This window comes from Syngnathoides biaculeatus, chromosome 18 (assembly GCF_019802595.1).
Source record: "Syngnathoides biaculeatus isolate LvHL_M chromosome 18, ASM1980259v1, whole genome shotgun sequence".
Taxonomy (NCBI): domain Eukaryota; kingdom Metazoa; phylum Chordata; class Actinopteri; order Syngnathiformes; family Syngnathidae; genus Syngnathoides; species Syngnathoides biaculeatus.
Window position 1 is genome coordinate 2,125,787 of NC_084657.1, and position 15,063 is coordinate 2,140,849.

A 15,063-nucleotide genomic window follows, 5' to 3' on the forward strand; every position below is an offset into this window, starting at 1 on the left:
ACTGGAGCAGGTCCGCAGTGAGTCGAGGAAGGGTACTCCCATGACAATTATACCATTCATAAAACACTATATCTAAAGTCAGTAACCCTTGCACAGTACAATGTATTCTAGTCAGTGTTGTTTGTTACTAAAGAAAATCTACTCATTGCCAGATAATTCGTCAGATGTGCTGAGTAACAACAATCTAGTGTTGAGATGCATCAGTCTTGGAAAAAGAACAGAGAAGGCGACTTCCCGAACCGATCAGCAGCTACAGAAGGAAGAAGTAAAGAACTTCAATGAGAATTCAAAGATGGAAGTTGGCTGGAGCCCCGTTGACTGTTCTCAGCCCTGTTCGCCCTTATATCACACTTGCCGCCAACCTGGACATGAGCTGTGGGTCTGTGGGGACAACTTGTTGCTTCGTCAAGCTACAGAATGGGATCGTTTTGAGAGTCTGATTCAGGAACTGGACAGAAAAGAATCTGATCTTACTCCTGCCACAATTATAGACTCGACTGCATATTTCCACTCCGCAGAAGACAAAGTAAGAGCTCATGCTTCTCTGTTTCAGTTAATTAGATTCAATTTGACTGGTGTTAAGACATTACATGTAGAATACACAATATGCAAGGCAAGATATGATATGTATTTGGTTGGACACCATCCATCATGCTTAATTGCCAAAATCCATCGACCTTTTCAGCTGGTATTCCGTAGAATGATCTCTTTGAATATGTCTCGTCTGTTGTGACAACCAACAGCACAACAGGTCTCGGGCATCGCAAATATTCTCCTTCGGTTCAATCTCTCCCACAATGTCGGGCAACTCGTTTTGACCGGCAATATTGTGCCGTGAAAATGGTGACGTCGCGTGAACGAGCTCTACGGTAAAACAGCCTCTCTCGGAACTCACGATACGACTAGGTATCTCATTGTGCAAATGCGAAACGAGCTATCGCTTTTCCAGCTTTTTGCAAGGAAAACAGGACAAATTATTAATTTAAAGGTCAAGTATCATCCCTTCTCAAATAGATATTGAAATGAAAAATACATATAATATCCTTCACTTCAATGTCAATGGGACACACCTCTTCAGACACGGAAGCTCTTTTCGAAGAATAGACATCTCATAATCGAGTGAAGTATCTGGGGCAATATTATCCAATTGTTTCAAACCATACTTAGACTATATGCGGATGGCTTCTAACTAACAACAGACTCCCTGACAGTTTGACAGTGCGTAGCGTACTCTGCCGGATGGGTCCACAGCAGATGCCGTTTTTTTCATTATGAACATATTAAAAATCATCCATTTCATGACACTTGACCTTTAAGATCACAACACTAGAACTAAAGTATTGTATAAAAGAGGACACTGACAAAATTGTCAGCTATGTTATTGAACGGCTTTTGGCATGCACTGCATTTATAGCTTATTATGGCCACTCGCCACTGAATAAATACTTTGAAGAAAGTAAGTATTTGAACACCCTGCAAAATTGCAAGTTCTCCCACTTAGAAATCATGGAGGTGTCTGAAATTTTCATCGTAGGTGCATGTCCACTGTGCGAGAGATAATCTAAAAAAAAAACATAAATCACAATGTATGATTTATGATACAGCTGCAAATACATATTTAAACACCTGAAAGAACTAATGTTAATATTTGGTACAGTAGCCTTTGTTTGCAATTATAGAGGTCAAACATTTACTGTAGTTGTTCACCAGGTTTGCACACACTTCAGGAGTGATATTGGCCCACTCTTCCACAGAGATCTTCTCTAGATCAGACGGGTTTCTGGGCTGTCACTGAGAAGTACGGAGTTTCAGCTCCCTCCAAAGATTTTCTATTGGGTTTAGGTCTGGAGACTGGCTAGGCCACGCCAGAACCCTGATATGGTTCTTACGGAGCCACTCCTTTGTTTTCCTGCAACTGACTGACCCAGTTCAGGGTGTAGTCTTCGCCTTTCCCTGAAGCTTGCTGGGATAGTCTCCAGCTCTCCTGTGACCCTTGTGAGGATAAGTGGCTTGGATGGATGGATGGATGGATGGATGGATGGATATGTAGCATATACTGCATATATATAAGTCTTCCTTGTACCAGAAACTCTGACACAGCCTGTTTTGATCCATTTCTTCTTCCTCCTTTCAACACTCGCCATTGCTTTGGACTGTTGACCATTCCTATCTAAATGCCTCCACCCCTGCTATCTGTTCTTCTTGTAGCCTCACTCTTCCCCATCCCCCCATTCAACCATCCACATGGATTCTTAGTCTTACTTTGGCTAATCTTCATTCTCTCAATCCCCTTCCCCATGCATGTTTCCACCACTCTAAAAATCCATCCACCTGGTTCCTGTAGACCACAATGTCAGCTGTGAACATCGTGATCAATGGGAAATACCCTCAATTTCATAATCATCACACCAACGGAACACTCAACATACTCTTCCTACTATTTTATGTGTCGTCCTATCTACACCATTGTAAAATGATGAACGCAGCTCCTGAGCTTTGACCCTTACTCCCTTTCAAAACAAAATAACCTATTCTGGTACCCATGTGCTGGACGTACAAACCACCATGGTACACTACCAAAGGGTTTGATTTTGTTGTCCGTTTGGTATGGCCCCATTATTTGAAGCCTGGGCGCAAACAGGCTGAGACCGAGTCAGGACCACAATGACATGTACGAGTATTCAGACAGTATGGTGTTAGGTCACTTGGAAGTAAATGAGCAAGACGCCAAGAAAAACAGATGATCAGCGAGTGCCAGTAAAAGATCATTAAACTGCAATGAATAAACTTCCAGCAGGGAGATGCTGGTGCTTTTATAACACTTGTATAAATGGTTATTGATGGCTTAATGGTAGAAATAAAGGGAGATTTCGAAAAAGAGACACAGTGGTGTCATTAATATACATGCATGGATTTTGGAGTGAAGTAATACACTTAATCTAAGAAATTTATGGCTTTTGGAGGTTGACCCAGTTTCATAACAGAAATAACACCAATACAAAAGTATGACATGAACACCAATTGAGAGTGGCATCTAGTGAAATACATCATTTTGCCAGCTGTTGACCATCTGTCATGAGATGCCATTTTAATCTCCCTTTATCCCCGCAGTTGACCAATTTTGCAAAATTGGGCACCCCCAAGGAGTTGTCGCCCTTTACGAAACCGCAGCATCATACAAGCTCTTTGGTAAGAGTTGAACCATCTTGACATTGTGCATCGTGACAATGAGCTCTCCTTTACAGTATGCCATGTGTTTAAAGCTGGAACAGACTGGATCCAAACCTCGCCAGAGGGGGACAGAGGACTCACCACAGGCTGACACGAGGCCCGTTGAAACCACGGCAGAAAAAAAGGTTGCAGCTGTTATTGTATGTCCACAAAGATTGCTGTGATAGGAGCAGTTGTAAAGGTCATCAGTTATATGTAGGAATCTTTAAAAAAAAGAAAGAAAAAAAAAATCAAAATTTGGTACACTGGCTTTTATTATTATGAAGTGTTAGGTCCCAATACAACATTAATAACACAAGAATAAATACTGTACATACAATTATGGATGCAAAGTCAGAAAAATATAGTTGTCATGCCCCTGGCATCCGATCCTCCCCCGAGCATCCGTGGCCTTTCTGGGCTTCATCCTGGCAGAAGGGGAGATACGGATGGATCCCGGGAAGATCGACGCGGTGCTTTGGTGGCCCACCACCGCCAGCAGGAGGGACGTGCAGAGGTTCATTGGCTTCGCAAATTTCTACAGAAAGTTCATTCGGAACTTCAGCGCTGTGGCCGCCCCCCTGCATGCTCTCACCTCTCCGCACAACGTTTTCGAATGGTACCGGACCTGCCAGGAGGCCTTCAATAAAATTAAGCCAAGTTTCACCACCGCACTCATCCTCATTATCCCGGATACGGATCACCAGTTCATGGTGGAGGTGGACGCGTCGGACTCGGGAATTGGAGCCATCTTGTCGCAGCGGAGTCCCAAAGACGGAAGGATACACCCGTGTGCGTTCCTGTCTAGGAAGCTAACCCCGGCAGAGAGAAACTATGACGTGGGGGATCGCGAACTGCTGGCGGTCAAGACGGCTATGGAGGAGTGGCGGCACTGGCTGGAGGGCTCACAAGTACCGTTCGTTGTCCTCACCGACCACAAAAATCTAGAGTACCTGAGGACCGTGAAGCGCTTGAACGGTGGGCTCTCTTCTTCACCCGCTTCCGCTTCCCTCTGTCCTTCCGCCCAAGTTCCAAGAATGGCAAGCCAGACGCCCTCTCAAGGATCCATGAGGGGGGGCCGCACAGAGTCAGTAGCAGCTCCTATCTTGCCAGAGGCGTGCTTTGTGTCCGGCTTCACCTGGGCGGGTGAAGGAGGCCCTGGGAGAGACGCCGCCGCCCGCAGATTGTCCATCTGATCGCCTGTTCGTCGTTCCATCACTTCGGGGAGATGTCGTCAACTGGGCCCATTCGACCAAGACGGTCTGCCACCCGGGTATGGCAAAAACTCGTTCTGTGGTCCAACAGAGATTCTGGTGGCCCAACCTCAGCAAAGACGTGAAGGAATTCGTCAATGCCTGCATGTGTGCGGCCAATAAGACGTCCCGTTTACGACCAATGGGTGAGTTGCGGCCTCTGTCCATCCCTTTCCGCCTGTGGTCACTCATTGCGTTGGACTTCGTCACCGGCCTACTGCCCTCTCAGGGAAACACAGTTGTGCTGTCTGTAGTGGACCGATTCTCCAAGATGGTTCACTTCGTGCCACTTCCGAAGTTCCCGTTGGCCAGGCAGACAGCCCAGCTGGTGTTGGACGAGGTCGTCCGCTACCACGGGTTCCCCCGGGACATCGTCTCGGACAGAGGTCCGCAATTCAGCGCACGCTTCTGGAAGGAATTCTGCACCCTCATCGGCACTTCGGCTAGTCTAACTTTGGGCCATCATCCGGAGTCTAACGGGCAAACAGAGAGAGTAAATCAGGAATTAGAGACAGGACTTTGATGCTTAGCTTCTAGGGACCAGAGCATGTGGAGCCAGCACCTCAAATGGGTTGAGTACGCCCACAACTCCCTATCCTCCGCCTCAACAGGTATGGCTCCACTCCACGTTGTGCACGGCTATCCTCCCTCTCTGTTTCCCTCCTTGGCCACAGACTCCGTGGTGCCGTCGGCCCTGGCAGTGGTACGGCACTGCAAACAGACCTGGGAGGCAGCCCGGAGGACGCTGCTGCACATGGGCAACATCAACAAGTCCGCAGCGGACCGCAAGAGGAGAGCCACACCAGAACTCAGGGTGGGGCAGCGAGTGAGGCTCTCCACCAAGGATCTCCCTCTGCGGATGGAATCCCGCAAACTTGCTCCCAGGTTCGTTGGTCCGTTCCCAATCACCAAAATCATTAACCTGGTCGCCGAATCACTCAGACTGCCCAGGTCCATGAGGGTAAACCCTATGTTCCACGTCGGCAGACTACGCCCGGATCGTCCTTCGCCCCTGGCCCCTCTGGCCAATGACGCCCCCCCACCCCCGCACCCCCGCATGGTGAACGGCGGGCCGGTGTACACAGTGCGCCGGTTGCTGTCTTCCCGCCGTAGAGGAAGGGGGTTCCAGTACCTGGTGGATTAGGAGGGATATGGACCGGAGGAGGGCTGTTGGATCCCCTCGCGCTTCATTGAGGACCCCTCCCTCATCGAGGACTTCTACGCGGCCCATCCTGGGCCGTCGGGAGCCGGCCGTTGAGGGGGGGGGGGTACTGTCATCCCCCTGGCATCCTATCCTCCCCAGGCTGGGCGTGGTCGGCCAATTAGTCGCCACACACCTGCACCCCTTTTCGGCTGATTACACCCGGTACTTATAGGACACGACGGGGGACAACTAGTCCTCCGCCAGATCGTTGATTCGCATGCCTCGTTCCCGCAATCCCGTATACCTGACCTACCGTGTACCGACCCTCGCCTGTTCCCTGACCATCCTAGTAAGCCTACCTCTTCTGATACTGCTGCTTTTCCTGACTGACTCGCTGATCATTGACCACGGACCGAATAAAGGCTTTCTGTACACTACCTGCTTGCCTCTGGAGTCGTGCAATTGGGTCCGCCCTCGAGCCTCGTTCGTGACAATAGTAAGGAAATTCCAAGTATTACGTTATAATTTCAAGAGCATAAATGTATGCCTATATATTTGAACTGTGTGCACTAGATGATTTTGTTAAGTTACAGTCACGTGCCGTCATTTCCAGCCTATACCGCACCTATTATAAGCCTCACCCAATACATTTGTAAAGAAAATACCATTTGGCACGTAGATAAGCCTCACCTGTGTAAAAGCCACAAGTGCCCACATTGAAACACGAGATATTTATAAAGAAAGACGGTACACAAAGAGTTTTCAAAGTTTTAATACCTTTAGCTTAGCTTAACATAGCAACAAAACAGGAGCAGGAACAGAGTTGGTTAAAAAAAAAAAAAAAAAAAAAAAAAAAAACAGCCGTGTCAGCTACACAGTAGCAACATTGTAGCGTAGCACTAACAGAGCCGGTTAAAAAAAAAAAAAAAACATACATCACTGAGATGAGGCAGTAACACAGCAGAAACACGCTAGTGCCGCGCTAACGGTGCCTGTTGGAAAACAAAACAAAACAGTAAAAATCACTGGGACGCGGCAGTAAAACAGCAGCAACCCACAAGCACAGCTCTAACGGGGCCAGTTAAAAAATATATATATATATATATATATATATACCGGTTAATATCAATGAGACATGGCAGTAACACAGCAGCAACACACTAGCACAGTGCTAACGCTAGAGCAGCGCTAACAAAAAACATCATACTGGTAAAAGTCACTTCCTCAGCACATACATTCCACTGGTCTCACGCTTACCTTTTCCGCTCGAGTGCCCCTTTGCAAAAATGCACAAATTAGCCGCATCACCGCATAAATCGTAGGGTTGAAAGTGCGTGAAAAAAAGTCGGGGATATTTGCCGGAAATTACAGTATACATTTCTCAAACAATTAACTTCCTTTTTCAATGTAATATGACTATTTCCACATCTGTTCCCGAGAAAGAACTAGCCAGTGTGAAATCACCTTCTTTGCTCTTAGTTTGTTGTTTCATCAATATTATAGTAATACTGTATTACTTGATTTATAGGAGGTTATTCTGGGGAAACTGCTGATCTGGATTATTGTGAATGCCATGTTATGTCACATGAGCTTTCACAACAAAAATGGTGGACAGGTGAAAGCGAGGAGGAATTGATTGAATGATGGGACGCACAGCCGCGTTTGTATGGCTGTAGATGTACAAGATGTACTCAGGGTAATGAAAATCAATATGTTGGTGGAAATATTGCTATGTCTTCTTGGAGTCTGGCTGATCTCTTCAGGGTCAGGATTTTCTGCCAGGATCGGTCACGAATTTTGGATTTTTTTTCCCCCGATTGTCCGGTTTCATGTGTAGTTGAGTCACATCGCTCAATGTACGGCGGATTTTTCACTTCTGGACTGTACTGGACTGTTACTCGTGATGACTCTTGGTCCTGATAATTGGGTAAACTTCACAAAAAGAGAATGCACTGCATGTTAATGAACTACTTATTTGAAATACCATTTGTATTTAAATGATTTCATTCCAGACCAAGATACTACTTTGCTTAGGGAGAATTACAGTATTTTAGGATCACACTGTACTACAAGACAAACAATCTGAAATACTCGTGCTCAGTAGGCCTACTGGTGAAATGAGGAAGTTTCAAAAAATGTATCTCCAGAAGATGCCCTTTATACGTAATGAGTGTACGCCTCATAGTTCTCAGTTATATAAAGCAAGTAAAGTCTTGATTGATTAAGTATTTGTCCTGCATGACCCTACCTAAACATGGATGCTGACATAATGAATTTAATCACTTGGGAAGTCTTGTACAGCAGCCTTGCAGTGGGATTTCATTTTGTGACATTTCATGAGATGACAAAAGTGCTGTTTCCTTTCATTGCAGTGTGTTGACAATCAAAATCCAGAAGGAAAAAAGAGGGACTCTGGTGTTATGAGGATACTGACTGAAGGACATAAGCTCTCTAGTACTTCAATGGAAAGCCTCAACAGTAGACAAAGCTCCTCAAGTAAGAACCAACATAACACAATCCAAAGTAGTGGCAATAAAAGAGTAAAATGAGAAAATTGTGACAGTCAGCTCATCCAATGATTTTGTACGATTTTCTTTCTATTTTCTCAAAAAAACAAAATAGTCCCAGAAAAGGCAGACGGGGTACCACTGTACACAGAAACTAGAATACAAAGTGGGGGGGAGGGGGGGGGGAGAAGGAAAACTGCACATATTCACATCACCACAGGCGACATGACAATATACACGGCTGATGACAATGATAAGAGGCAGAGTTAAAGAAAAAAGGGAAATCAACACAGACTCAGATGTAGATAATGTAGGTGTATGTAGATACAGTGAAGAAAAGAAGCATTTGAACACCCTGCTATATTCCAAGTTCTCCCACTTGGAAATCATGCAGGGGTCTGAAATTTTCATCGTAGGTGCATGTCCACTGTGAGAGCGATCATCTAAAAGTAAAAATCTAGAAGTCACAATGTATGATTTTTTAAAATGATTTATTTGTGTGATACAGCTGCAAATAAGTATTTGAACACCTGAGAAAACCAAGGTTAATATTTGGTACAGTAGCCTTTCTTTGCAATTACAGAGGTCAAACGTTTCCTGTAGTTGTTCACCAGCAGGAGGGGTTTTGGCGCACTCCTTCTCTAGATCAGACAGGTTTCTGGGAGACATACACGCTAAAACGTGTGCATGCTAACAGTGGAACCAGTGTGTTCAAGTGTACTTCATTGGACAGGTCATTCAACAAAATTTTTAAAATTTAAGACTTTTAAGTGCCTCTTACAGTTCTAAAAATATGGTATACCTGTACATGATACATAGACATTAATACTGCATCCGTTATTTGTGGATTTTCGTGATTCATTGGGGTGTAAGGAAGATAACCACCACGGCCAGTAGGGGAACACTGAACGCACTCGTGCAATCACTGGGCAAAACTATACGGCATCTCCAATTTGGGGAACAGGGAGTTGAGTGAAAGAGGAAAAAACGTAAATAGATTCATTGTTTTGTCTTGTGTTTGCCAGGTGGAGTCACCAGCGATTATTCGAGTTACAGAGGCAGTCTGAGGCTGGAGGATGACGTCTTTTGCACAAGACAGTTCTGTGGTCGAGCAAGAGTCCATACAGAGTTTATGCCAAGTCCATATGACACAGAATCCCTCAAGCTGAAGGTCTCTAGGAAGCGACATACTAAGTCATTAATTTTTTTGGACACAATATTCCATGAGTGCATTTGTGCCAAAACTTTGGAAACAATTCGTTTTCCCCACCGCCATTATGCAGTGCAAAGCAGTAATCATTTCAAAGAAAGAAAGACAAGAAGATACTGAAGAAATGGACAATCCCCTAAACATTTGCCACAAATGTGAAAGAGTTGTACTTAATACCTTTAGCCATCCATCCATCCATCCACTCCACTCCACTCACAATATCTTTATCTGTTGAGCAAATCAATGGTTTACAGCCAGAGGCATGATGTAAACAAACTATAAATAGGACAATAGCTACTGTATAAAATTACCAATATATAAAGAAATATACGACTATACAATTTACCAGTCCAGTATAAATGTTGAGTGTGGCATGACCAATCAGTAGCTCAAGAGTGTGCAATTGGAAACATTGTGATCTTGACACAAAGGTGAATGACTAATGAAAATGTCAACATTCCCAATTCATTTTATTAAACCACATCATATGAAAGAGTCACTATATTTTTATTGGCAGTGAAAAAAATCAACTATTTCTATTCACACAACATAACTTGTTGTTCAGGTTGGTGACGTGATTGACATCATCCACAAGCGTCCTATGGGAATATGGACTGGGATGTTGAACAACAAAGTAGGCAACTTTAAATTCATCTATGTGGATGAGCTTACAGAGGCTGGTCCTGAGACATGCAAGGAAGTGCAAAACCACAGGGCAAGCCAAAAATGTACATCCACTATCCACGAAGTTCTGAGACACCTCAGTTTGGAGGTACAGTATCCTTTTTGTTCTTAATGCCGAAAACGTCACCATTTTGCATCACAGTGTTCTTGGATGACTAGAACCTCTCGGCTTGTACTGCCAGGAATACTCGAGCTCTCTGCAGCAGAGTGGTTACCAAACAGTAGACGACTTGATGAGGCTGAGGGAGCATCACCTGACAAAACTGAACGTGACTGATCCAGAACACAGGCGGCGTCTCCTCGCCGCTGTCGAGTCCTTGCAACAACTTTGCTGTGAGTATTGGGAAACTCAGAAGAGGTCAGAAAGACAGTGACCTCCCGATATTTTGTGACCTGATTAGCTAGGGAAAGATCATTTAAAACTTGAAAAGATGAAGAAGAATCTGACAATGATCGGATTGAGGTTCAGAGTTGGAATCAGTGTTAACTTTGACTCATCCAAGGGTACCTGACCGACTGGGGCCTTTCATTTCGGATTTCTTATTACCGTAATTCCAGCCCTTCAGAGCGCACCTGGTTATAAGCCTCACCCAGTACATTTGGAAAGGAAATACCATTTGGTACATACATACGCCGCGGCTTTGTAAAAGCCGCAAGTGCCCACATTGAAACACGAGATATTTACAAAGAAAGATGGTACACAGAGAGGTTAACGCTAACGCAAGCAACGTGCTAACAGGGCCGGTTAAAAAAAACTTACCGGTAAAAATCACTGAGACAGGGCAGTAACACAGCGCTAACAGGGCCGGACCGGTAAAAGTCTCTTCCTCGCCACATATACTCCACCGGTCTCACTCTTACCTTTTTACGCTCGAGTGCCCCCTTGCGGCCGTTAGAAAAAAATGAACAAATTAGCTGCATCACCGCATAAACCGCAGAGCTGAAAGCGTGTGAAAAAAGTCGCGGCTTCTAGGCCGGAAATTTCGGTCATTATTTGGCCAAACTTCCTCAGTTTGTCAATGTCAACTTAGTAAACCACTGCACATGACTGATAGATGCCGGTAGAAGGCAGCGTTGCATCAGTTCAGATTTGAGGTCAGCAAAACCTTTGAGTCGAAGATAAAGAATAGGGGGTGAAAAACGGCTTTTCCCATGGTTGTGGAGGAACGTTGGAACTCGGACAGGTTTAAGCATCTTACGTTCGAACAGTAAAAAGTGTGTGTTGTGATTGTGAGAAAATCATGGGGGCAATGCGATGAGTCAGCTTTGCTCAAGGGGCTTTTCATAGTCATCTAAACCCCTATCTTCATCTTGTTTGTGTTGTTTTGCAGGCTCAAGTGTCAATAAAGCAAATATGTATACAGAGAGTCCTCAGGTTAAGAAGGAGTTCTGTTCCTATGCCGGTAATGTAACTCAAATTTCGTTGTAAATCAGATTTCACCATTAAAGTCAGAATTTATGTCAACATACTTTGTATAAAATACATTGAAATCAAAAATAAGATGCTGTATTGACCAATACTGCGGAGAGGTGGATGGAAAAGAAGAAGCGGAGGCTGTGCTTAGCTATTGCGAAGGAATCTGGTCCTCAATCCATAACATAAGTAGCCTCTCCAGCTCGACATGTATCAAAGAACTTTGTTTTGTGATCACTGGATCCGACGCAGGAACGGAACGCTTCACATGCGCTAAAATACGGCTTTGTCTTTCATAGTTGTCACCACAGTCGACCGACTGAAGCCTTGCTCTTTACGAATGTTCGTCGGTGTCTCTTTTTTTTTCTGATCTTTTCATGATCTTGAGCTTCATTTCCATGTTAATGGGTTTTATTCATTTATTTTGGCTGCAGAAGCATTGCTAAAAGACGCAGCTTTCTTCTTTGGGTCATAAAGTAGTGCAAAAAAATGCGAAGATACTCCCGGCACACAAACATTGACGAGCACTATGCAGATTAGCTAGACAAAATGGCGGATGGGGACGGGCGTTGTGAAGTCAAAATGTTTTAAGTCGAGACCGTTTTAACCCGAGGACTTCCTGCATATACTGTTAAGAAAATAAGTACTTGAACACCCTGCTATATTGCAAATTCTCCCACTTAGAAATCAAGGAGGGGTCTGAAATTTTCAGCATAGCTGCATGTCCTCTGTGAAATCCAGAAATCACAATGGATGATTTTTTTTTTAACGATTTATCTGTGTGATACAGCTGCAAAGAAGTATTTGAACACCCATCAGCTAATATTCTGACCCTCAAAGACTACACGACAGGACTTGCTCAATGACCTGAAAAGAGCTGGGACCACCGTTTCCAAGGTGACTGTTGGTATTACACTAAGACGACACGGTTTGAAATCATGCATGGCAGGGAAGGTTCCCTTGCTTAAACCAGCACATGTCAAGGCCCGTCTGAAATTTGCCAATGACCATTTGGATGATACAGAGGAGTCAAGGGAGAAGGTTTTGTGGTCAGATGAGACCAAAATGGAACATTTTTGGTCATAATTCACTCATCGTGTTTCGAGGAAGACGAATGATGAGTTCCATTCCAAGAACACCATCCCTACTGTGAAGCATGGGGGTGGTAGCATCATACTTTGGGGGTGTTTTTCTTTACATGGGACAGGACAACTGCACTGTATTAAGGAGAGGACGACCGCGGCCACGTATTCCGAGATTTTGGGGAACAACCTCTTTCCCTCAGCCACTGAAGATGGTCGTGGCTGGGTCTTTCAACATGACAATGACCCAAAGCACACAGCCAGGAAAACCAAGGAGAGGCTCCGTAAGAAGCATATCAAGGTTCTGGAGTGGCCGAGCCAGTCTCCAGACCTAAACCCAATAGAAAAGATTTTGAGGGAGCTCAAACTCCGTGTTTATCAGTGACTTCCCCGAAACCTGTCTGATCTAGAGAAGATCTCTGTGGAGGAGTGGGCCAAAATCCCTCCTGCAGTGTGTGCAAACCTGGTGAACAACTACAGGAAACGTTTGACCTCTGTACTTGCAAACAAAGGCTACTGTACCAAATATTAATATTGGTTTTCTCAGGTGTTTGAATATTTATTTGCAGCTGTATCATACAAATAAATTGTTGAAAAATGATACATTGTGATTTCTGGATTTTTCTTTTTAGATTATTTCTCTCACAGTGGACATGCACCTATGATGAAAATTTCAGACCCCTCCGTGATTTCTTAGTGGGAGAACTTGCAATATAGCAGGGTGTTCAAATACTTCTTTTTTTCACTCTCTCTCTCTCTCTCCATATATATATATATATATATATATATATATATATATATATATATATATATATATACACACACACACACACACACACACATCAAGGTCACCATTCTGCTTGATGTTTATTCTTTTGTTTGTCAGGTTCTCCTGCTGATTTCTAAAGAATTTAAAAAGGTACTGTCGATAAAAGCTTTTTTTTTAATTAATGTAATGTCTTTCGGAAGGTTTGGTGCTCCTTTTGTCACAGAGCACAATATTCTATGGGTCTGGAAAGATCAGTCAAACCGCTCTTAACATAGGGAACTCTACAGCTCAGTTTCATAAACATGAACAATAAGGAAAAAAAGAATCACTTACTCAGTCTTACAACTCTGTGACTTACAATTTGCAACATGTTCCTCTCTCTTTACCACAGCAAATTGTTACCTGAAGAAGGAGCCCAATCAAGAGGCCGAGACCCCCAGCGAGAACGTGAAAGCAGACATGAATACCGGCCCAAGAGACTCAGGCTGCCACATGCCATCCGACAGCACCGACATCACAGGAGAGGACGCAGACCTTCGTTTTCCTCACGACCCCCCTCAACCTTCCAAGATGACGGCTTCATGAAATATTTAGCTTGATAAGTCAAATCAAATGTTTATGGGTCTTTTTCCATATAATTTCATCAATAACGGTAAAGACACACCCCACTGAATTTCCTTTGGGAAATGAATTCATTTTACAAATATGAAGATTTAAATGATTGGCAGTTGTTTGTTTTTCAAACAGTAATAAATGTCTAAAAAAAAAAAAATATTCTTCAAAGAAAAAAAATACTTTGTATTATTTCTCACACTTATAATGCCAAAATGTCTTTACAGCATTGTGTATTAAATGAAGTTTCATGATATGCAGAATGTTTTTTCTTTTTTTCTGAAGATGCTATTTACATTTTTGAATAGATGGGATTTTAATCCTATTGCTTAACATGGGGGGCGGGGGGGTTCTTTTACAAACAATCTTCTTTTGTCACTCAACCTGTCTTTAGTGTTGCCACTAGAGATAACCTCGTTAATTTGTGAGCTCAAGTGCCAGTATGAGTCAGCCATTTTGCATTCACGCAAGTGCAGAAAGCAAAATAAATGGTGTCATTGCTGAGATTTGAATTACTTCTGATTGAACTAATTCTGAACTATTGCATTAATTTACCGTCATGACCGGATCATTTGTGCACTTTTGGCTGCAGAGTTTAAAGGGCGTCACTCGTAAATGGTTCAACTCTTGCAATTTTTAAAATTTCAAATCAATCACTACAATTTTAAAAATGGGACTAAGTGTGGTTGTTTCAGCATGGGAGACATTTATTCGTGTAAAACCAAGGCGGCATTAAAAAAAAAAAAAAAAAACATTCTTTTCTGTTTCTCGTTAAGATGGAATATTTTCCACCTGAGAGGACAGAATGTTCATAAGATATCTGCATTTCTGCCTCAACACATTTTAAACTTACAAGGGCATGCTCATGTTGAGCTTTGGCCGTCAACACGAAGTTTCCGCGAGTAAATGTAAGATTTTTTTTGGTATGCTGAAAAAAAACATGTATGTGGAAGCGATGGTAAACTATTAGTTTGTGAAAATTGCAAGAACAAATTAAAATAGCTCAATATAGAATAACACTAACCAAAGAGTATAAGATAATGAATCCACTTGATTTTCAATTAATAAAAATTATCTTTATTGGTCTGATTGTTCAGGTAAACTTGCAATGTTTCAGCCATTGGAGTCATAACTAATGTTATATTTTTGCCCATTATATATTGGAAGACTTTCCGCTA

General features: G+C 43.3%; 1 protein-coding gene across 1 annotated transcript; it reads left to right on the plus strand.

Moving 5' to 3' along the window:
* The first annotated feature begins 7,997 nt into the window (after positions 1–7,997).
* samsn1b (SAM domain, SH3 domain and nuclear localisation signals 1b) lies at positions 7,998–13,985 on the plus strand. The gene is given in 6 exon segments (XM_061803933.1): positions 7,998–8,103; positions 9,140–9,285; positions 9,890–10,096; positions 10,191–10,345; positions 11,373–11,394; positions 13,685–13,985. Coding segments are annotated over 6 exon segments (780 nt in total). The 5' UTR covers positions 7,998–8,027; the 3' UTR covers positions 13,859–13,985.
* Positions 13,986–15,063: the final 1,078 nt, after the last annotated feature.